The sequence below is a fragment of the Oryza brachyantha genome, chromosome 7, assembly GCF_000231095.2.
Source record: "Oryza brachyantha chromosome 7, ObraRS2, whole genome shotgun sequence".
Taxonomy (NCBI): Eukaryota; Viridiplantae; Streptophyta; class Magnoliopsida; order Poales; family Poaceae; genus Oryza; species Oryza brachyantha.
Window position 1 is genome coordinate 6,294,381 of NC_023169.2, and position 24,280 is coordinate 6,318,660.

The following is a 24,280-nucleotide window of genomic DNA, read 5'->3' on the forward strand; positions in this document are numbered from 1 at the left end:
GTCGGTGAGAAGAGAAAATGAAAAAAAATAAAAAAGAGAGGAAAACCGTCGGATCTTAATGGACGGCAGATCAACGCATCACATTCGGACGGGGGCAACGGTAAACCAAACTCTCGCGCACCCGCTCCTCCACCGCTTCTTCCTCCTTATCCAAATCTCGGTCTCCCTCCTCGCTCCGCCGCCTCCACCTGGGCGGCGGCTATGGGCGCCGCTGGCCTCCCGGCACCGGTACTACTCATATCCACGCTCCCCTCCTCTTTGCCCCCCCCCTCCCTCCTTCCCTCCCTAAAGTCCATATCACCAGAGGGCGGCGCCGCACGAACCCGCACCTCACCTCGCGGCTGGTTTCAAAACGCATTGTGCATGTTACTACCTCTCCGATCTCGGTGTGGCATGGCCCTTCTATCTGGCCTCGGGTCGGGCACATGTCCCAGGATCGGCTAGCTTACGGCGACGCGTGGTCCGGTGGAGGTTTTCGCCTTCTATAGGCTAGGCCCTTGGCACTTCTGAGTTTTGTTCGGTAGTTTCGGTGCCCCTTGCTTGGTGTTGCTGGGTTTGCTTTTGTTGGGTACTAGTTTGTTGGGGACATTGGGATATCCAACAAAGTCGTTAGTGCGGTGGATCAGTAGTTTTCTTGTCCCTTGTCGGTTTGCAACAAAGTTAGTTTTGGTTATTTGGTTCGATTGGAGGCTGCAGCTAGTATGTTTGCTTATCGTTGATTTATTTTGTGAGCTGGATGCTAATTTTCTTGCCTAATGAAGCTAGGCATGTAAGAATTATAATAGCTGGGAAAATAACTAATAATGATAGACATTTTCGGTTGTTCAATAGTTTATGGATGTAGTTTTAACAGCACTTTATTTCTCCCAACCATGCTGCTCCTCGATTGGGCTTGTCATAATATTTTGTCTAGAGTATTGCATGCAGTATCTCATTTTAATCTTTGTTTTTATAAGAATTTTTTGTGTTTCACTTTGGAAGAAAATTATTCTTTTGAGTTGTGTACACGTCTATATTGCAGGGATGCCTGCAAAAAATTGGACATATCGTTGATGCCGAAAGATTTATACTAAACATATCCAACTGTGGAATCCATAAGGAACTCAGTTTTCGCTGCTTTGCTTCTGATGGGAGTGGTTTTGGAGCTGGTTCTACCAACAGACGGAAAGTATGTTACCTCAATGTTCCTTCTTTTCCATTGATACATGTAGCTTCAGCACATCCTATCTTTGACTATCATAGTTTTGAACAAGAGAGAAACTGAAGCTACTATATAGCCCTATGGTGCCATTACAGGTTCTTAATTCTGTGAATATTATCTTCATTGGAGTCCAAATTGTTTAACGGTTGAAATTTGGTTTGTAGTGGTTCATTTTCCACATTGTTCATGCGTGCTGTTGAAAGAAGTTTAATTCTCTAGTGGTTCACTTTCCCTTCTTTTCCTCAGATTAAAAGCAAGAAGAGGCGAAAGGATGTTGCACAGGAACCAAGGTGCATATCTTCAGTTACGCTGCTCCATAAGAGATCTTTTTCCTTCATATCAGGACAAAAGACTAATAGTAACGTTTTTATTACTAATTTATGGATTCATATTGCACCTTTAAAATTTTTTTACAACACAGTCCACAAGTGCATCTTCAATCACACTGCTCTATAACAGATCTTTTTTCCTTCATATCAGGAAGAAAGAATAATATTAATGTTTGTATTACTAATTTATGGATTCATATTGCACCTTTAGAGGTTTATTCTAGGAGTAGTTTCAGAAAATATAGATATTGAAGGAAGTTAAAAATTGTAAATATAATTCTGCTAATAAGTATGGCTTACGTTATTATTCACCTTGAAATTTCCCCCCTTTTTCCTAGACTGGTATGTTGTAATTAATAGTCTCTTTTCTTTAATTATATATATCTGGTGAAAACATGCTTATTCTTCAGTTGTTGAGGGTTGAAAATATGTGTTATTCGGTTGTCTTGTTATTAGCTAAGTAAGGAGCTGCAGGACACAAACAGTACTAAGTAGTGCTGCGAAGGAAAATATTTCTGTTTTTTTATTCTCAATTTTATTCATCAAAGTATTTCTTGTGGTGCAGCAAGGTAATATCCGGAGGTTCCAAGAATAAGGACCAATGTGAGTTACATTATAAGTTTTCATTTAATTATATTTGTGTGTTTAACAATTTAGAGTGTGCATTATAAGTTTATAACTGTTGGAGCTAAATTTTACTTTGATGGTTTAAGTTATGCTAAGCTTACTGGTGTGTTTATGTTTCGCTGTAATTAGTTAGGCTAGAAGTCCTAGGTACCCTGTTGACCTATTTCTAGTATAAGTTGGCATGTTTATATAATATTTTTCAGTACTGATGTCCATTTATGTTCCCGTAAATAAATGCATTTGGTAATTAATTTAGTTGAAACCATAATGCTAGAAACAGAAACTTTGTTCATTCTTATCTGCTCGTGGCTTCTAAACAGTTCACTGAACAGGATGATAAGTCTAAATTTGCCTGTCATCATATTTGCTAATTATTTTGTCAAATAGTTTTCTCTCTCTTATTTTGAGTGTAGTTGAACTTTCTATAGTTTAGTATTTTGGCAAGTAGTTCAGCTCTGCAGAGGTGGTTATCCTTGTTCTTTTCTTACTGCACCAATTAGCTGGCAACCCCAGCTGGGTGGTTGATCTTTGGTATACATATATGACTTGTGACTATTTTTTTTCCTTTGGCATTGTTTTTTGGTGGAATTGATATTTTCTGTTACTTAATGCATTTCTGCTCTCACTTGGACTTCCATTTTCTTTAGGGGCACCGGAATTAGGGGTTGGAAGGGAAAGTAAAGCTGCCAAAACTGCCATGGATAAGCAATTTCTGGAAAAAGTGGAAGCTGTTCGAAGGTACTGATGAATAATATCATGCTATAGCTAGTAAAAAGGAGATCTATAGTCCATTTGTTCTATAATTAAATACATAGCTCTAGTTTTGTTTTTATTGCAAAACTTGTGAGCAAGTATCAATAAATGTGATGCCAGGAGTGAGAGTGACAGACAGCATGTTTCAAATTGAACAGATCCTTAGTTTTGACCAATATGTACTGACAGATATAAAAAAAAACATGTACCGATTTAGCCAGCACATTTCGTATCACCTGCAGTATTGCATGAGTGGCCTTTGTACCTTCCAATATGTACTGCTCCTTTCTGGCTATCCCCAGCTCTGTTAAGAGGTCCATATGAAACATAACCCTGTACCATTTGGATTCCTGGTTGGAGTTGTTAACAAGTATGGCCTTGAATCACATTGTGTTCTCAAATAACATGACATTTTGTTTTTAGAAATAAATTATTGCCTATTAGGTGTCATAGGTGAAAAATGTGAAAATTTCACATGTCCTTAAGGTGCTTATGATTTTATTAAGTTCTCAAGATATAGTAAAAATAAAGATGGTATCCAGTGAAACTAAGGTCCATTTGGAATGGCATGAATTCTTAGTGGCTGAAATTATGCCTTAAAAGACCCGCATTTAAATTGGACACAAATAAAAAAATGATAGTAGTTCATAATTTGCACCATAGTGGTCAGATCTTGATCATGTTTACTGTATGTGTATTGAAGTTATTTTGGTATATTGCAGTGAATGTTTGTTCTAATTTATGTTATGCTCTTTGTAGATCTGCACTTGAGAAAAAGCAAGCTGATGAGAACAAAAATTATCAAGCTATTGATTATGATGCCCCAATTGAATCAGATAAGAGCACGATTGGCTTTGGTACGAGGGTCAGTATTTACTGTAAAATGGTTTTGTGTTTCCATAATTTGTTAGCTAGCATATCATATAGTTATAAAAAAATTGCCAGGTTGGAATTGGCATAGCTGTCGTGGTCTTTGGACTAGTCTTCGCTTTTGGGGATTTCCTTCCATATGGAAGGTAGTCAACTTCTGTTGTCAATATAGGTAATTATTTACACGTGCTGGTTTTGATCATGGTTAACTCTTTACACTTGTTCACAGTGTTAGCCCCAGCAAGCAAAGCACTGTAGTTAACAAAAAACTTTCTGAGGAGGAAAAGCAAACTTTTAAGGTAAATGTGTCTTTTGCCACATAAGTTTGTGGTTTTTGACCATTAGTTACTGTGCAATATGCTGTGCATATGTGGCTTTTAACACATGTATTTTATTAAAAGACATATAATGATATACATCCATTAGCAAGTTGTCTAGTATATCGTGGGATATTATTTTAATGTATTTGAAATATAATTTGTGATTCTCATTTGACAATTTGTTAAGAGATTGTCAATACTTCTATTAGACAGAACTAGAAGGTTTTGAAGCAACCCTGCGCACAGCACCTAATGATCCTACTGCTCTTGAGGTGAGTATTTCCAGCTTACTTCTGTTTATCTCAATACTGTATTTCCCCAATAATTTTCTTTTCGTAATCCACATTTTGTTGACATGACATAATAATACTGTAGTTTGCATCATCTGGTGCATAGGTAAATGTTGCAATTAGCTTGTGATGCACAGATTTCATCAACGGCTGTCATGCCTTATGGGCTTTGGTTGTTGCTGAAAGCTAGTGCACGAGTTACGGAGTTCGACATGTTTGACTTTGTTCATTTAATGTGCTGAACTTGTGGCATGGAACATTTACCTATCACCATACCCCACAAGGCCACAAGATGGAGATAGTTTCTTTCCATGTATGGCCACAATGACATGTCACACTTTGGGGACAAAATTATGGTAAATTATGGGATGTAACGAAATTTACCTATATACCAATTTGATGTAAACTTGCAAGATAGGGATTACTGATCATGCTAACAAACAATAAGTAGGGCACTACAACAACTGATTTGAGCATTAATTGATAACATCTTATCTTTTAGTAGCATATATTATCTAGGCATATTTAGAGATATGATCCTATCTACTTTGAGATGTTAGCTGTAGTATCTGGTTGGTGTAGATTGATTTGTTTGGGCCAGTTCTACAAGTATGGGAAGAATTATCATTCTTTTTCATCAATCAAGACATCAAGTAGTATGGATGATTTAATGTATTCTCCTCAAAGTAGCACATATATAGAGTTGATTATCAATCTAACTCACATATATGGTAAAAACGGCTCAGTTCTATTCGCACAAAGCAATATTATTATTTGATTTAATGGAAGAAGATTTTTGGACAGACCAAATAAAGAGGGAAAAGTTCATATTGAGTTTACCACTCAAATTGGTACCATGATTAACAGCTTCTTATTAAATGTGTCCAGCAAGCATACATCAACCACTTCCATTCCATGCCAAAAACAATAAATGTCTTTGAGAATCACATAATGTAACTGAACTGATCAAGCTTAATTACTGACCATTTACTTTGACTACTACTGTTCTTTTAAATACATAAGTATGTGATTTTCATATGGCATCACAGGGTGCGGCAGTATCATTGGTTGAACTTGGTGAATATCAGAAGGCTTCAGATTTCCTTGAGAAGCTTGTTAAGGTATCATTGGCACCCTTGTATTTGTCATTTAGTGGTTGTCTTGCCTATACGCTTATTATATGATATTGAAATACAGAATTTATTTGATGTAGGTGATCCCTGACAAAGCTGAAGCATATCGTTTGTTGGGTGAAGTAAAGTTTGAACTTGAGGATTATGATGGGAGTTCTTCATCATATAGAAAATCGTTATTTGTAAGAAAATCTAAGTGCACTTGTGTGTTGTTTTTGTATATATTCTAGTTTATCATACTGGTTTTCTAATGCTAGCAATTTGTGAATCAGGCATCAGAAAATATCGATTTTGAAGTTTTACGTGGTCTGACTAATGCACTACTTGCTGCTAAGAAACCAGATCAGGTCAGTAGATAATTGTTTAAAGGGTATCGTGAACTTCTGTTGTTCATTCTTTAACTCTACCTGTCCATTATAGAGTACATAGCTCTACAATAAGAGTTCATATTATGCAGTATTTAATTGTGAAGTTATCTAGGATGCAATTTGGACTTGCACTAAATGAATTAATACATTCCTTATGCCATTGAAATTTTGCATAGAGAAGATCTATGCTATTCATTGTTACCGGTCATTGACTCTTCATATGACCTGAACAATTTGGGCATACACCCTAGCACATGTTCCTCAAAGTTGAGGATGTTCTGTAAGTATAGCCAATTTTCTAGCATTTTAAACACAGTCTCATGCTGGATATAAGCAGACTTGAATCATTTACATCCACCACTGGGTAACATATATATTTTCTTTTTTGGAAAAAAAAGTTTCAACAAGGGAAAAAAATTGAAAGTTTCAGACAGAAAAAAGGAACAGCAAAACGAAAGAAAGAAATAAAAACACTCCTGTTGCTTTCTACCCTCGATACATGCATTCTGTGATATAGCTATGAATTGTGATATAGCTAAGAATGTGTTTACAAATCTGACATTTCTTACTAGCTTTTGGGACAGCAGAGATCACTGAGATGATTTTCCTTTGGTTGACTATTTCACAATCAAAATAGCATGTGCCATACTTTATAAATTTACACTTTCTTTACTTTCAATAGGCAGTAGATGTAATTCTATCTTGCCGTCAAAAGTTGAATGAGAAAAGTCAAACAAAAATTGCAAATTTGGTGGCCGCGAATGCTGATGGTGCTCCAAAGTCTCAAGATATTGACCCTATCCAAGTAAGTTACTCTATATTTTACAATCCATTGATACTTGTATTTCGCAAAATACATGTTTATTTAATCTTGAGGGAGAATCCAATACAAGGTCTAATCCTATATCCGAAACAAGAAAATCATTCTTAGCATGCTTCATAAAATTAGTATTATAATCTACCAATAACCAATGAGCAATTGAGCATGGGCATTCTGATAGTAGTCTCAGTTTTATTTTTTGTGCGGCACTGAATAATGTTTATATGAACTATACATCCTAAACAATGTTTAGTGGTATGGTCATAACATACCCTTTTCAATTGGACTTGACTCACACATGATTGGAAAGGGAACAACAACCTAATATTACTATGCTGGAAGATAATGTGGCTCTAGAAAGCTTGTGCATTTCAACATAAGCTCGGGTTTGGCTCATGAGCAACTCAAGCTTTGATGACAACCCTAGTTGGATTCAGTCCATGTGTTCTGCCATGCACAGAAGCTGCATGAACTCTAGGTTGCAACAAGAAGATTGATGATGTCTGAAGTTGGTTAAAGTTGATGGAATTAATCTTGCGCTGTTGGTTTGTTATTTTTTGGTCTTTGTGGTCCTTTTAGCATCTTAGACTAGCTTTTAGGACAACATCTAGGACAGGTCATCTTAGCATTTAGACTAGCATTAGTGTTGCAAATTGTGATTAATCTTAACCCTAGAAGGGTAGAGGGTATATATACACGGGCCTCATGGGCCTTGGGCCACACACCAACACCCCCCCGCAGTCTGAACGTACTGATGCAGCGGAGTTCGAGACTGGATAAGAAAGAAAGAACACACAAGAACACACACCCCCCGCAGTCACAACTAGCCACTGGTGACGTTGAGACTGGAATGGAACTCCGAGAAAGTCGAGGGGAGACCCTTGGTGAAGATGTCAGCAAACTAGGAGGTAGTCGGGACATGGAGAACCCGAACGTCACCGACAGCAACGCGGTTGCGGACGAAGTGCAGGTCGATGCTGAACCGGGTTGGTGGAGAGGTAGACGGCGCTGACGTTGTCGCAGTAGACCAGAGTGCTCTTGGCGAGCGGACTGTGGAGCTCCGCCAAGAGCTGTCGGAGCCACGACGCCTCAACCACGCCGTTGGCAACGGCACGGTACTCTGCCTCAGCACTAGAGCGGAAAACAACCGACTGACGCTTGGACGACCAGGAGACATAGTTACCGCCGAGTAAGATGGCGTAGCCGGAGGTGCAGCGACGAGTGTCCGGACAGCCAGCCCAGTCAGCGTTAGTGTAGACGACGAGCTCAGTGGAAGGGGACCGGTGAAGGACCTGGCCGTAGTCAGCTGTGCCATGAACATAGCGGAGAAGCTGCTTCAGAGTAGCAAGGTGGGACTCGTGGGGATCATGCATATGGAGGCAAACCTGCTGGATGGCATATGTGATGTCTGGCCTGGTGAAGGTGAGGTACTGCAAGGCCCTAGCAAGGCTCTAGTAGGCAGTCGGATCAGCAACAGGATCTCCCAAGTCGGCAGAAAGCTTCGCCTGAGTGTCGACCGGAGTGGAACACAGCTTGCAATCAGTCATCCCGGCCCGCTCTAGAATGTCAAGAGCATACTGGCGCTGGTGAAGAAAGAGGCCAGAAGGACGAGGCTCGATAGTGACACCCAGGAAGTAGTGGAGCACACCCAGATCCTTCATGGCAAACTCCTGCTGCAGGGACTGGATGATGCGCTGAAGCAAGGGCTAACTGAACGTTGTAAGGATGATGTCATCGACATACAGCAGTAGATAAGCAGTGTCAGTGCCACGACGGTAGACAAACAGGGAGGTGCCACGACGGTAGACAAATAGGGAGGTATCCGACTTGCACTCGGTGAACCCCAGGGAGACCAAGAACGTGGCAAACCGAGTACCAAGCCCGTGGAGCCTGCTTCAGTCCATAGAGGGACTTGTTGAGGCGGCAGACCATGTCAGGACGGCTGGAATCCACAAACCCTGCTGGCTGGCTGTAGTAGACTATCTCAGACAAGTGCCATGGAGGGACGCATTCTTGACATCCAGCTGATGCACGGGCCATGAGTGAGAGAGAGCAAGCGAGAGAACCGCTCGCACTATGGCAGGCTTCATCACCGGGCTGAAAGTCTCATCATAGTCTACCCTAGGCCGCTGAGTAAAGCCCTAGAGAACCCAACGAGCCTTGTAGCGGTCCAAGAGGCCATTAGCACAACGCTTATGAGTCCAGATCCACTTGCCAGTGACCACGTTGCAACTAGATGGACGTGGTACAAGGTCCCACGTCTGGTTGGCAAGAAGGGCCACGAACTCCTCTTCCATCGCCTGACGCCGGTGGGGATCAGCGAGAGCATCGCGAATAGAGGAGGGAAGCGGGGATATCCCCTGCTCGGTAGCAGCGGCGGAGAGGACCATCGGGCGGAGAACACCCGCCACCCGTTGTGTCACCATGGGATGGGTGTGGCCAGGATCCCGATGGAGGACAGGCGGATGGTAAACCATGGGATTAGGACGACCCCGAGTCGTTGGGCCGGACCATCCAATCGGCCCTCACGGTCGGACAGAGGGCTGGGGCCGGATTGTCCGGCCCCGGGTCTAGACCGTCCAGCCGAAACTCGTGGCCAGACAGAGGGCCGGAGCCGGACCGTTCGACCCCTAGGTCTGGACTGTTTGGTCGTGGAGGTGGAGAGGCCGACACCGGGGCCAGGGCCGACCGGCGCCGATAAACGAGCACCGGCCGGTCGAGAGAGGATGTCGGGGCCACGCGTGGCGCGGGAGAGGGCTCCGGGGCCGCGCGTGGTGCAGCTGAGACGACCGGAGGCGAAGTCGGTGGAACCGGGAGACCTACAGGTAGGAGGTACATAGAGACAGGTGGCTGGACTATCGGGCCAGGCGGAAACATGGACTCCAGGGCAGGATCATGAGAGGGAGTGGTGGAGGTGGAGTAGGGGAAATCCGACTCATCAAACACGACATGCCGGGATATAAGGACTCGGCGAGAGGTGAGGTCGAAGCAGCGGTACCCCTTGTGGTTAGGGGAGTAGCCAAGAAACACACACCGAGTCGATCGGGGCGCCAACTTGTGAGGAGTGGTGGCAGAGGTGTTAGGGTAGCAGGCGCACCTGAAGACACGGAGGTGATCATACTAAGGAGGGGTGCCGAAAAGAGCTTGGTGTGGGGTGGGAGCTGGGGAGGCAGTGGAGGGGAGGCGGTTGAGAAGGTAGGTGGCAGTGTGGAGGCCCTCGGCCCAGAAGCGGGCAGGAAGGGAGGCCTGGAGAAGGAGGGTGCGCACCACATCGTTCGTGGTGCGGATCATCTACTCAGCCTTGCCGTTCTGAGGGGAGGTGTACGGGCAAGACATGCGTAGGTGAACGCCACGGAGAGGAAGAAGGTATGAGAGGCACTATTGTCAAACTCGTGACCATTGTCACACTGGACTGCTTTGATGGTGAGACCGAACTGAGTGGTGACCTAGATGAAGAAGTGGAGAAGGGTGGAGAACGTGTCAGACTTCGCACGCAGCGGAAACGTCCAAGTGTAGTGGGAGAAATCATCAACAATCACCAAATAATATTTAAAGCTAGAAGGACTGATGACAGGAGAAGTCCACAAATCACAGTGAATGAGATCAAAGGCATGACTCGCATGCGAAGAAGAGGAAGTAAAAGGAAGTCTAACATGACGGCCTGACTGGCACGCATGACAAAAATGCCCATCAGTTCCCCTAGTACAAGTAAGATCTGCACTACGACTGAGACGAGCCAAAACGTCGTGACCGGGATGACCAAGCCGGCAGTGCCAAGTAGTGGAAGAAGTGGTAGAGGCCAAGGCAGCAGACGAAGGTGGAGTCGATGAAGGAGCAGCGGAAGCACGAAGACGGAAGGTGTAATGGGGTCCTTGGCTATCACATCGGAGGAGTGGACACTGGGAAGCCAAATCCTTCACAGTAAGACCAGAAGAGTCAAATTCAATAGAACAGGTTAGCGGTAAACTTGCGAATGGAAAGAAGGTTGTGAACCATCTTGGGAGCAACAAGAACAATGGAAAGGTTAAAGGAACCAGGAACCGAGCCCACAGAGGTGACAGGAAGGCAAGAACCATTGCCAACCATGATGGCAGAAGGGCAGGAAGGGTAGGGAGGGTGGACGGAAGAAAGTATACCAGCATCAGGTGTGGTGTGGTACGAGGCGCCTGTGTCGATGATCCACTCCACGCTGACTGGCGGCGTGAGCTGGATGGTGCTGAAGGACTGAGCCAGTGCCGCCTAGTCCCACCCCCTCGACCAGGCCAGTCGAGTCAAAACAGTAGGGAGGGTGGACGGAAGAAAGTATACCAGCATCAGGTGTGGTGTGGTACGAGGCGCCCGAGTCGGCGATCCACTCCGCGCTGACTGGCGGCGTGAGCTACATGGTGCTGAAGGACTGAGCCAGTGCCGCCTGGTCCCACCCTCCCGGCCAAGCCGGTCGAGTCGGAACAGGAGTCCAGGACACCGGTGAAGCGGGGCCAGCGAACATGGCAATGGGAGCCCCGCCTCCCGGAGTCTGGAATGGCCACATCGAGATGCGCCCTGACCATGGGTTGCTGAAGGACGGCCAGGGAGCACCAGGAGTTGGTGTCGCCGCGGGTGTCACCGCAGGAGGAGCACGACCGTCCCCACCTGAACCACCACTCCCACCGCCTCCACCAGAGCCACCACCACTCTTCCCATTCCGGCGACAACGCCTGAAACAACCCCACCCCCGCTTGGCCCGGGGGGAGGAGCGCTAAGGAAAGAAGTGGCAGGCGGGGCCGAGGAGGCCGGTGGAGCCGTCACAAGAGCGGTGGAGGTGGACGAGGAGGAGCCAGACAAGAGGCCTTGAGTGATCTCGTCGAGGCAGAGGTCGTCGCGAACCTACGGGAAAGTAGGCAAAGGTTGCTGCTGAAGAAGCCAGGTCCGGAGAAGGTCGTGCTGGTTGCTGAGACCCCGCAGGACATGGAGCACCAAGATCCTGTCACTCACCGGGCAGCCGAGGTCATGAAGAGCATCCGCCATACCCTTCATCTTTCGGCAGTACTCGCCAACAGAGAGGTCCCTCTGCACGAAGGTGCGGAACTGCGCATCAAGCTGAAGAGCACGTGCCTCGGCATTGCCTAGGAACTGGCCCTCGAGGGCCAGCCAGGCCTGGCGCGCGGTGCCACCGGGAGTCCGCACGACGTCCTGGAGATCGAGGGAGATGGTCCCAAAGATCCAGGAGACGACGATGCTGTCGAGGTGCAGCCAGAGTCCGTCCCAGGCCTGAACAGGAGTATCGGCGAGGACATGGTCATCGAGGGCGTAGCAGCGGCACGCGAGAAGGACTTGGTCCCGCCAGCGGCCGTAGGAGGTGACGAAGTGTCGAGGACGACGGGTACCATGGCCCGGATGTTCTAGACCTTGACAGCCTGGAGGTGGAGTTGGGCAACCATCCGATCGCTCGCGGGGAGTCGGGGACTGGGATCGTCGGACGGAGGCTCTGGACAGGAAGGGGAGGTAGCGGTGTCGGTGAAGAGGACAGCAGGAGGCGGACTGGCGGAGAGGAGCAGATACTGCTCCGCCTCAGCGACCTGGCGAATAAGCGCCTCTGCCGTAGTCCGCTCACTCTCCCAGGCGAGAGCGGGGGAGTGGACCCGCTCCTGAGCCGCCAGCGCCTCGGTCTTCGCTGCAAGGAGAGCAGCGGCCAGTGTGGCGTCCGTCGTGGCAGTCTTGTCGGGGGAGGACCGGCCAGCCTCATCCGGCGGACCGTCTGGCCGGGTAGCTCAGCCAGACAGAGAGGCCAGGTCGGACCGTCCGGTCCCTGAGCCCGGACCGTCCGGCGGCGGCAGAGCAGGAGGGAGGAACCCCGGCGGCATGCCCAGGCCGGCGTAGGGGAAGGGCGCAGCGATGTGGGCGGCCGGAAGCGGAGGAGGGAGGGCCACGGCGGGCGGGGCGGCGCCCGCGCCCGCGACGGCGTCGGCCGGGGTGCCTCCGGGGGGCTGCTACGTGGAGAAGGTAAAGGGAAAGGGGAAGGAGGAACAGTCGGTGGTGTTGCTGCTGTTGGTGGTGGCTGAGTGCTCACTCGAGCTTGGGAAGGGGAGGAGCAAGAGATGTTCAACCTACAAGAAGGGCCCGTGCCTTCGGCTCTTCTAGGTGGAGGAAAGCCGATGCGGCCGGTGCCGCTGGAGATAGCTCGATGCTTGCGTGTGCCAGGAGCAGAGCTGGTTCTTCCTCCACTTGTGCGGCGTTGGCCTGACCTTGTCGTGGTTGTCGGCAGTCCTTGGCCCAGTGGCCAGACTTGCCACAGTTGTGGCAGGCGTCGTCTCGCGTCGGCTGAAGGAATAAGTCTTGGGCTGTTTGGTCTTGGTCTTGTGGTGTCCTACCCTTGTTTTTCAGCTTTTAGTTGCTAGGACAGCATCTAGAACAGGTTGTTAGGATGCTCTAGGACAGGTGGTTAGGATGCTCTAGGACAGGTTGTTGAGATGCTCTAGGATAACATCTTTTAGACTAGTGGGCAGCTATAAATATGTATCCAACCCTCCCCCGGGAACGGTATGACATTTGGTAATAAGTAAACAGAAAATTGCCCCAAGTTTAAGTGTCATCCTCTCACCAATGAGAGTAACAATAGAGATACTAACATCTGGTATCAGAGCCACACTTTCCTGTAGGTTGAACATCTCTTGCTCCTCCCCTTCCCAAGCTCGAGTGAGCACTCAGCCACCACCAACAGCAGCACCACCGGCTGCTCCTCCTTCCCCTATCCCCTTCCCTTCTACACGTAGCAGCCCCCCGGAGGCGCGCCATGTCCGACGGACAGTCTCGGCGTTCGGGCGCCTCGAGCACACGACGTCAGCAGGACGCCGAGCTCGTTGCAGCGCAAGAGCACAGGCGAGCAGCAGCACAGACCGCAGCAGCAGCAGCAAGGGCAGCAAGGCTGGCAGCAGCGGAGTTGGCGGCGATCAGGGCGGAGGCGGAAGCAGAGGAGGCGGAAGATGCAGCACGTGCGGCAGAGGCTGAGGTTGAGACCTTGCGTAGCAGCATCAACGGCTCCATCGTCGGCGACATCACCGCCGACAGGGACCTTGAGGAGCTGGCGAGAGGAAGGATGCGGGAGCGGACAGTACGGTGGGCAGCAGCCCACCCCCATGGCGGCGGCGGTCCAGGGGAGCACGCATCCGCCGACGGTGCCCCAAGCGAGGCGCGTGCGGCAACGGTAGCCCAGACGGGCGCAGGTGTGCCGGCGGCAACCCAGAGAACACACGCCGCGGCGGCTACCCTCCCGGTGATGGCGACCGGATCTACGGAGAGCGCGGCCCTAACAGGCAGCGCGACTCTCCCTCCCCTAATCGGCGCCATGGCTACCATGGCATCCAAGCGGTAGTCAGGGACTTTGGTCCCGGTGGTGGGTGGCCTACCCTCACCAAGACCAACTACATCGAGTGGGCCGCGGTGATGAGGGTGAGGCTCCAGGTGCGGCACATGTGGGAGGCAGTTCGGTATGGCGACGTCGACTACGATGAAGACCGACGGGCGCTGGATGCCCTCATCGCTGTAGTTCCATCCGAGATGCAGTTTTCGCTTTTGCAAAAGCGGACTGCCAAGGAGGCCTGGGACACCATCGCTGCGGCACGCATCGGCAGCGATCGCGCCCACAAGAGCACGCAGCAAGCACTCCGCAAGGAGTGGGAGAACCTGGCCTTCAAGCCAGGTGAGGACATCGATGATTTTGCCCTCCGTCTCAACACTCTGTTGCAGAAGATGGTGCAGTACGGCGATGACACCTACAACGAGGAGAGAGCTGTCGAGAAGCTCTTCCGCTGCATCCCAGAGAAGTACAAGCAGATTGCCCGCTCCATCGAGTCTTTGCTGGACCTCTCCATGATGAAGATCGAGGAGGCGATTGGTCGCCTCAAGGTCGTCAACGGCGATGAGCCACAGCCCCTCTCCGGGCCCATCACCATTGGCGGGAAGCTCCATCTCACTCGGGAGCAGTGGGAGGCCTGCCAGGGTGATGGGAAAAAGGGGGAGTCCTCCTCGGTAGGCGGCCGCAAGCGCGGCAATCTGCACAAGGGGCGCGGAGGCGTCCAGGTCAGGTTGCGAGGACGCATCCGGGGTGGAGCCCGCGGAGGCGTCCGGGGCGGCACCACCGGCAACCGCAGGCCGACGCCTGCCGCAACTGTGGCAAGTCCGGCCACTGGGCCAAGGACTGCCGACAACCACGACAAGGCCAAGCCAACGCCGCACAAGTGGAGGAAGAACCAGCCCTGCTCCTGGCACACGCAAGCATCGAGCTATCTCCAGCGGCACCGGCCGCATCGGCTTTCCTCCACCTAGAAGAGCCGAAGGCATGAGCCCTTCTTGGCGACGACTCCAACAACGACAAGACTGATGGATGGGTCCTCGACACCGGGGCCACCCATCACATGACCGGTCGACGGGAGTTCTTCATCGAGCTTGATCCCAGCGTCCGAGGCTTCGTCAAGTTTGGGGATGCCTCTGGCGTGGATATCAAGGGCACCGGCTCCGTCATCTTCACCACCAAGTCCGGCGAGCACAGGCTGCTCACCGGAGTCTACTACATCCCCACGCTGAGGAACTCCATCATCAGTATTGGACAGCTGGAAGAAGAGAGAGACTCATGCGTGGTGATCAAGAACGGAGTCATGAGGATTTGGGATCGGCGCAAGATCGGGGAGCGCCGTGGTCGCCTTCTTGTCAAGGTAACCAGAGGCAACAATCGACTCTACATCCTCAATGTGCAGGTAGCACAACCCGTGTGCCTCGTCGCCCGCCGGGACGACGAGGCGTGGCAGTGGCACGAGCGCTTCGGCCATCTCCACTTCGAGGCCCTGAAGCGGCTCAGTACCAAGAAGATGGTGCGAGGCATGCCATGCCTTGACCACGTGGAGCAGTTCTGCTACGTCTGTGTGTTGACGAAGCAGAGACGGCTCCCCTTTCCCCATCAGACGAGCTTCCGAGCCAAGGAGCGGCTCGAGCTCGTGCACGGGGATTTGTGTGGCCCGGTGACTCCGGCCACACCAGGAGGACGACGCTTCTTCTTGCTACTCGTCGACGACCTCTCCCGCTACATGTGGGTGACGGTCCTCGGTAGCAAGGGAGAGGCTGCGGACGCCATTAGGCGCACGCAGGCTGCTGCGGAGGCGGAGTGCGGCCGCAAGTTGCGCATCGTACGCACCGACAACGGCGGCGAATTCACGGCGGCTGAATTCGCGTCGTACTGTGCCGATGAAGGTATTCACCGCCACTACTCCACGCCGTACAGCCCACAGCAGAACGGCGTCATTGAGCGGCGCAACCAGACGGTTGTGGGGATGGCTCGAGCCCTCCTCAAGCAGAGAGGAATGCCGGCTCTCTTCTGGGGGGACGCGGTGGTGACGGCCGTCTACATCCTCAACCGCTCACCTACCAAGGATCTCGATGGCAGGACGCCGTACGAGGCTTGGCATGGGCGCAAGCCATCGGTCTCCCACCTACGAGTCTTTGGCTGCCTCGCGTTCGCCAATGTGCTTGGCCACATCGGCAAGTTCGACGACAGGAGCATCCCAGGGGTGTTCATCGGCTACACGGAAGGCTCGAAGGCCTATCGCATCCTCAACCCGGAGACACAGCGTGTGCGCACGGCGCGCGACGTGGTGTTTGACGAAGGGCGAGGATGGACATGGGACAAGACGGTGGACAACGGCTCTACTCCGACGTACGGCGACTTCACTGTCGAGTACATCCACTTCAGGGAAGCTGGGGGAGTGGGCAGCTCCCCTTCACCGAGCGTGCCTACCCCAGTCTCCGAGTCTCCACCAACTCCGGCACCCGCCACTTCGGCAGCACCACGCTCTCGAGCCATGACTTTGGCTGTGCCGAGCTCTGCGCCGACACCACCACAGTCGGCGACCCCACGCACTCCGACACCAACAGCCACCCCTCAGGGCACGTCCACACCAACACCAGCTCACGTCGAGGCAGCCAGGTGCAGTTCGCAACTCTGCTCTCACATGATGAGGAGCGCATCGACGCCTACCATGATGGAGAGCCCCTGCGGTACCGTACGATGGAGGACCTCCTCGGCGACCAGCCAGTGCCGGGACTGGTGCCTCATGACCTGGAGGAACAGTTGCACCTTGCGTGCGACGACGGCGAGCCTCGGTCCTTCGCAGAGGCCGAGAGACACGCGGCATGGCGCGCCGCGATGAAGGCGGAATTGGACGCGGTTAAGGAGAACCGCACCTGGGAGCTTGCTGACCTCCCTCATGGTCATCGTGCGATCTCTCTTAAGTGGGTGTTCAAGCTGAAGAGGGATGAAGCCGGAGTCATCGTCAAGCACAAGGCTCGCTTGGTGGCACGTGGTTTCGTGCAGTAGGAGGGGATCGACTTCGACGATGCCTTCGCCCCAGTGGCACGGATGGAATCCGTGCGACTCCTTGCGCTGGCAGCTCAGGAAGGCTGGCGCATCCATCACATGGACGTCAAGTCGGCGTTCCTCAACGGCGACTTGAAGGAGGAGGTTTACGTGCACCAGCCGCCGGGTTTTGCGATCCCCGGCAAGGAGGGCAAGGTGCTACGTCTGCACAAGGCTTTGTACGGCCTGCGGCAGGCACCGAGGGCGTGGAATGCCAAGTTGGATTCCACGCTCAAGAGGATGGGCTTCGAGCCAAGCCCGCACAAGGCTGCTATCTACCGGCGGGGAAATGGAGGAAATACCCTGCTGGTGGGTGTTTATGTTGATGACTTGGTGATCACCGGCACCAAGGATACGGAGGTGGCAGCGTTCAAGAAAGACATGAAGGCCACTTTCCAGATGAGTGACTTGGGGCCCCTCTCCTTCTATCTGGGGATCGAGGTGCACCAAGATGACTCCGGGATCACACTTCGCCAGACTGCCTACGCCAAGCGCGTAGTTGAGCTAGCTGGGCTCAACGATTGCAACCTAGCCCTCACCCCGATGGAGGAGAGGCTGAAGCTGAGCCGAGACAGCACGGCGGAGGAGGTGGACGCTACGCAGTACCGGCGTCTTGTGGGGAGTCTTCGCTATCTCACCCACACACGGCCGGACTTGGCATTCTCCGTCGGCTACGTTAGTCGGTTCATGCAGCGACCGACGACGGAGCACCAGCAGGCTATGAAGAGGATCATCCGCTACGTTGCGAGGACTCTCGACCACGGCCTCTACTACCCGAGGTGCCCTGGAAAGGCACAGTTCATTGGGTACACCGACAGCGACCACGCCGGCGATATCGACACTAGCAAGAGCACGAGCGGGATTCTCTTCCTTTTCGGCAAGTGCCTCGTTAGCTGGCAGTCGATCAAGCAGCAGGTGGTGGCCCTATCCAGCTGCGAGGCCGAGTACATAGCGGCCTCCACTGCTTCGACCCAGGCACTCTGGCTTGCTCGACTGCTCGGTGATCTCCTTGGCCGAGACACTGGAGCGGTGGAGCTTAGGGTGGACAGCAAGTCCGCTCTGGCCCTGGCAAGGAATCCTGTTTTTCATGAACGGAGCAAGCACATCCGGGTGAGGTACCACTTCATTCGAGACTGCTTGGAGGAAGGGAGCATCAAGGCAAGCTACATCAACACCAAGGACCAGCTTGCGGATCTGCTTACCAAGCCCCTTGGTAGGATCAAGTTCCTTGAGCTTTGCTCCCGGATCGAGATGGCTCAACTTTCCCACAAGACGACGCACAAGACTTAGGGGGAGAATGAAGGAATAAGTCTTAGGCTGTTTGGTCTTGGTCCTGTGGTGTCCTACCCTTGTTTTTCAGCTTTTAGTTGCTAGGACAGCATCTAGAACAGGTTGTTAGGATGCTCTAGGACAGGTGGTTAGGATGCTCTAGGACAGGTTGTTGAGATGCTCTAGGACAGCATCTTTTAGACTAGTGGGTAGCTATAAATATGTATCCAACCCTCCCTCGGGAACGGTATGACATTTGGTAATAAGTAAACAGAAAATTGCCCCAAGTTTGAGTGTCATCCTCTCACCAATGAGAGTAACAATAGAGATACTAACATCGGCCTGCGGTTGCCGGTGGTGCCGCCCTGGACGCCTCCGCGGGCTCCACCCCGGATGCGTCCTCGCAACCTGACCTGGACGCCTCTGCACCCCTTGTGTAGATTGCCGCGCTTGCGGCCGCCTACCGAGGAGGACTCCCCCTTTTTTTCTATCACCCTGGCAGGCCTCCCACTGCTCCCGAGTGAGATGGAGCTTCCCACCAATGGTGATGGGCCCGGAGAGGGGTTGTGGCTCATCGCCATCGACGACCTTGAGGCGACCAATCACCTCCTCGATCGTCATCGTGGAGAGGTCCAGCAAAGACTCGATGGAGCGGGCGATCTGCTTGTACTTCTCTGCGATGCAGCGGAAGAGCTTCTCGACAGCTCTCTCCTCGTTGTAGGTGTCGTCACCATACTGCACCATCTTCTGCAACAGAGTGTTGAGACGGAGGGCAAAATCATCGATGTCCTCACTTGGCTTGAAGGCCAGGTTCTCCCACTCCTTGCGGAGTGCTTGCAGCGTGCTCTTGCGGGCGCGATCGCTGCCGATGCGTGCCGCAGCGATGGCGTCCCAGGCCTCCTTGGCAGTCCGCTTTTGCGAAAGCGAAAACTGCATCTCGGATGGAACTGCAGCAATGAGGGCATCCAACGCTCGTCGGTCTTCATCGTAGTCGACGTCGCTATACCGAACTGCCTCCCACATGTGCCGCACCTGGAGCCTCACCCTCATCACCGCGGCCCACTCGATGTAGTTGGTCTTGGTGAGGGTAGGCCACCCACCACCGGGACCAAAGTCCCTGACCACCGCTTGGATGCCGTGGTAGCCATGGCGCCGGTTAGGAGAGGGAGAGTCACGCTGCCTGTGAGGGCCGCGCACTCCGTAGATCCGGCCGCCATCACCGGGAGGGTAGCCGCCGCGGTGTGCGTTCTCTGGGTTGCCGCCAGCACGCCTGCGCCCGTCTGGGCTACCGTTGCCGCATGCGCCCTCGCTTGGGGCGCCGTCGGCGGGTGCGTGGTCCCCTGGACCGCCGCCGCCATGGGGGTGGGCTGCTGCCCACTGTACTGTCCGCTCCCGCGCCCTTCCTCTCGCTAGCTCCTCAAGGTCCCTGTCGGCGGTGATGTCGCCAACGATGGAGCCGTTGATGCTGTTGCGCAAGGTCTCAACCTCAGCCTCCGCCGCACGTGCTGCATCTTCCGCCTCCTCTGCTTCCGCCTCCGCCCTGATCGCCGCCAACTCCGCTGCTGCCAGCCTTGCTGCCCTTGCTGCTGCTACTGCGGTCTGTGCCGCTGCTCGCCTGCGCTCTTGCGCTGCAGCGAGCTCGGCGTCCTGCTGACACCGTGTGCTTGAGGCGCCCGAACGTCGAGACTGTCCGTCGAACATGGCGCGCCTCAGGGGGGCTGCTACGTGGAGAAGGGAAAGGGAAAGGGGAAGGAGGAGCAGCCGGTGGTGCTGCTGCTGTTGGTGGTGGCTGAGTGCTCACTCGAGCTTGGGAAGGGGAGGAGCAAGAGATGTTCAACCTACAGGAAAGTGTGGCTCTGATACCAGATGTTAGTATCTCAATTGTTACTCTCATTGGTGAGAGGATGACACTCAAACTTGGGGCAATTTTCTGTTTACTTATCACCAAATGTCATACCATCCCGAGGGGAGGTTGGATACATATTTATAGCTGCATTCTAGCCTAAAAGGATGCTGTCCTAGAGCATCCTAACAACCTGTCCTAGAGCATCCTAACCACCTGTCCTAGAGCATCCCAACAACCTGTCCTAGTAACTGAAAGCTGAAAAAAAAACAAGGGTAGAATACCACAAGACCAAGACCAAACAGCTCAAGACTTATTCCTTCACGGCGGACCGTCTGGTCGAGTAGCTCAGCCAGACAGAGAGGCCAAGCCGGACCGTCCGGTCCCTGAGCCCGGACTGTCCGGCGGCGGCAGAGCAGGAGGGAGGAACCCCGGCGGCATGCCCAGGCCGGCGTAGGGGAAGGGCGTAGCGATGGGGGCGGCCGGAAGCGAAGGAGGGAGGGCCACAGCGGGCGGGGCGGCGCCCGCGACGGCGTCGGCCGGGGTGCCCACGCCTACGGCGGCCATGCCCGCGGCGGCCATGGTGAAGGCGGCAGCGGCGGCCAAGGCGGTGGCGGCGGAGCCGGGCAGCGGCGGCCAAGGCGGCGGCGTAGGAGGAGGGAAGGGGAGGGAAGGAGAGGGGAGAGGGAGGAGGCAGCGTCTAGCGGCCAGCCATGGTGGCCGGCGGCGGCGCTGGCCGGAGGAGGAGGATGGGGAGGGAGGAGGGAGAGAGAGGAAACCCTAGCTTGATAACATGTTGCAAATTGTGTTTAGATTAATCTTAACCCTAGAAGGGTAGAGGGTATATATACATGGGCCTCATGGGCCTTGGGCCACACACCAACAATTAGGAAAGCATCTTAGACTAGCTTTTAGGACAACACTTGGCTTGCTATAGTATATATGCCCAACCCCTTAGGTTGGCATGGCATTATGTGAGAAATAAACCAGAAAATTGCCTTAACTCCTAGTGTCATCCTCTCTCGATGAGAATAACAATTTTGTTACTAACAAAAGTGAAAAGTGGGGCCACCTAGCCTAGTCCTTATGTCCATTTACCTCCTGAACCTAAGGAGATGCTAGCTGACTTGGTCCTCGAATGGGCCTGAAGAATGGCTGGGTGATCTAGGCCCTTAGCCCAGCCAGTCCCACTTTCTTCCTAATCTGTGCATTTCTTCTTTATTTTATTAAATACCCATGAAGTAACTTGAAAACAACACAAATAGTGGAAAAACTTTATCCTAAGGCAAATAGATGCATTGCACGTTAAGTTTACCTGTTTATTTTCCAAGAGTTGGTGGTTGGAATGGCTTTAATTGACTGCCACTAATTGGAAGTAGTGTAAGAGCTTCTTCTATTTTTAGGGGTGTATTTTCAATCTCATCTGAGTGACACATCACTGCCACGCACGATATCGGCGATGAGGTAGGTTTAGAAAACTCCCGATCATTGAAGGGCTTTCCGCTCTCCACGTATGCTCGTCCTGATGTAAGACTTCATCAAGAGCTGTCCTGTCATCAAACAATTTGACCCCACTCGTCTATTGCAACCCTGAAGAACTGTCCAAGTTTGGTCTTACATCTTCCTTGACTTCATGGAAGGTCCCCTGAATATCCATGGAAAGTAAGTCATCCTCTTCATTGTCGACCACTTCTCCACATATGCGCACTCCATTGTGCTTTCTTTGCAAACATTGGTTCCCAGTCATCCTAATATGATACACTGTTCCAAGTGGTCTATGAGTTCAACGCACCTTCACTCCAAGCATATGAGCCAGGGGTCAGTTGTGTGGTCGTGGTTGACCAGCATGTCAGGGATTGCAATGAATTGCTCACCAGCAACCATGACTATTTGGTCCATGCCCAAGAAGTGTGTTGGGTCTGGCTCCATTTGTTTCATCGACTGGCCTCACCACTGGGTGTCAACGTCCGTTACAAGCTAAAGCCCCGTTACTACGAAATGTACTAGGTGCTTTCGTGTATTGGTGATTTCCTGTACCAGCTTTAGCTTCCATCCAGCGCACAGCTTCATGAGTGTTCACCAAGCAAATGGTGCAAGGTTGCATATCTTGTTTATCAGTTTAGGTTTATCTTTTCTTGTCAAGGTTTTAGGAGGTTATTTTTGTAAGTAGTGAGTCTTGTTTTGTCCTTTTCCTGTTTCCTCTCACTCTGCGTCCTTCCCCTGTGTAATTCATTCTTTCCGTGTTCTATTGCCTGTCAGCATGTCTCCCCTACTGAGTGGTCAAGGGCCAAGGCCAACTGAGTGACTGACGTGGCCTTTTTACAGATCCGCCAACTATGACATTCAACTTTGTGGCATGAGAGCAATTTTCCTTGACAAAAATGTCATGCACCGCAAGCAAGCCAATTAGTTATCAGCAAACATTGTCAAATATCATTTTTTACTTACAGATAGACATAGGTCCTAAATGTTTCTATGGAGATGATTTTACTAGCTGATGGTTCAGAGGGAGATTTTGCTGTGAATTTAAGCCTTACTTTATTTCCATATGCAATCGCAGGTTGATCTGCTTTTAGGAAAGGCTTATTCTGATTGGGGCCATATCAGTGATGCTGTTTCTGTTTATGAAAATCTGATCACTGAACATCCTGAAGACTTCCGTGGTTATTTGGCTAAGGTATTGTTCAATCTTGTGTTTTGTATACAAGCTTTTGTGAAGATTTTTTTCTGGATGTCGCAATTCATTAATCTGACCATAATGATTCCAATGGATTTGCCATGCTAAACGAAATGTACTTTATTTTGCAAAACAAGCAAGAGGGTGTATCTAGGACAAACTGCAATTCCGTTCATTGGTTTGCCCACTACAATAATATCAAGGGCCATTATTTGAATATAAAAAAAACAAAGTAGATATGTGTTTCTTATGATGTAAACATAACTTGTTGTTAGCATCATTCTTATTTTTTACATAACTTGTGTCGTTTTTCTCTTATCCATCTTTCAGGGAATCATATTAAAGGAAAATGGCAAATCAGGTGAAGCAGAGAGAATGTTCATTCAGGTATTTTCCTTTTTTTTACCGAACTCTCATGTTATGCGTGCAAAATGAGCTACGGACTTTCCGTGTTTTAAATCTTGTAGTCTTATCTTATTTCAAAGAAACCTGCAGCCTTGGAATTGGTGTAATAGATAGAACTGCAGTGCGTATGACATTGGGGATCTATAAATTCAGTTACCCTCATGTTGCCATCCCACCAATTATACTTGTGTGGACAGGGATATTTAAACTTATCCAAACAATTCTACTGTCTCATTAGGAGCAATTTATGGAAGCAAATGTTCGGATCTTCAGAAATATATATATTTGACTAACTTTCTTGTGCAGGCAAAATTTTTTGCTCCTGAGGCAGCTAAGGCGCTAGTTGATCGATATGCACAAAGGTAGCGAGAAACACAACAGGGAAAATACCAATTGCTCAAAATTTTCACTACTTTTTGTATTGATAGCATCTCAGTCCTTCAGGAATTTTATGTATTGTGTCAATTCATACATCCAGCATGACAAACACAGACATGGTCAACAGTACTTAGATCAAGGCGGTTATAGACTTGTGTATAGAGACCAGCCTTTAAAACTCTGTTTATTGATTATAGCAAATTTATAGGAATTTTTGGAAGTTCGTATTCACTTATTGCTGAATTGATTTCATATTGAAAAACACGACGACTTTCCGATAGATCTAATTAAACCCCAAAAGAAATAAATTTTCAATGCTCCGTTTTTGTGCAAATATTTGTGCAACTTATATTCGTACATTGCTCCAAATTCTAAAATAGGTTGGTCAAGAGGAATGGTCATCATATACTATATTTGTTGGTAGATGGTCTGTGGCATTTTGATTGACCTGTCCTCTCCTTAGCAAAAGAACAAACCAAGGACATTAAGTTATGGTTAGACTATGCGCATCCCTTCACTTGTCCTTGAAGATGATTTATGTCATGGCATCAGTATGTCATTTCCTGAAACAGTTCGTGAGTGCACCATCTTAAGGAAGAAATTTGGGAAAACC

General features: G+C 50.4%; 1 protein-coding gene across 2 annotated transcripts; it reads left to right on the plus strand.

Moving 5' to 3' along the window:
- On the plus strand, window positions 1-23,982 carry LOC102708261. Of its 2 annotated transcripts, none has more exons than XM_015839329.2 (16): window positions 1-228; window positions 1,063-1,168; window positions 1,448-1,491; window positions 2,096-2,133; window positions 2,805-2,895; window positions 3,670-3,775; window positions 3,856-3,926; window positions 4,010-4,079; window positions 4,310-4,372; window positions 5,440-5,511; window positions 5,604-5,705; window positions 5,796-5,870; window positions 6,574-6,696; window positions 22,768-22,884; window positions 23,215-23,271; window positions 23,596-23,982. In XM_015839329.2, exons 1-16 carry the CDS (start codon window positions 59-61, stop codon window positions 23,653-23,655), a joined length of 1,365 nt encoding a protein of 454 aa, XP_015694815.1. In that variant the 5' UTR covers window positions 1-58; the 3' UTR covers window positions 23,656-23,982. The 2 variants fall into 2 exon arrangements, with proteins under 2 accessions (XP_015694815.1, XP_006657615.1); XM_006657552.3 differs by having other exon boundaries at window positions 152-228; window positions 1,022-1,168.
- Window positions 23,983-24,280: the final 298 nt, after the last annotated feature.

Excerpts from the sequence above, each read along its gene's own strand:
- LOC102708261 (XM_015839329.2), top strand. The coding sequence starts at position 59 with ATGGACGGCAGATCAACGCATCACATTCGGACGGGGGCAACGGTAAAC. Across the intron at positions 3,776-3,855 it reads CGATTGGCTTTGGTACGAGG|GTTGGAATTGGCATAGCTGT; the intron begins GTCAGTATTTAC and ends AAAAATTGCCAG. Across the intron at positions 5,871-6,573 it reads CTGCTAAGAAACCAGATCAG|GCAGTAGATGTAATTCTATC; the intron begins GTCAGTAGATAA and ends TACTTTCAATAG.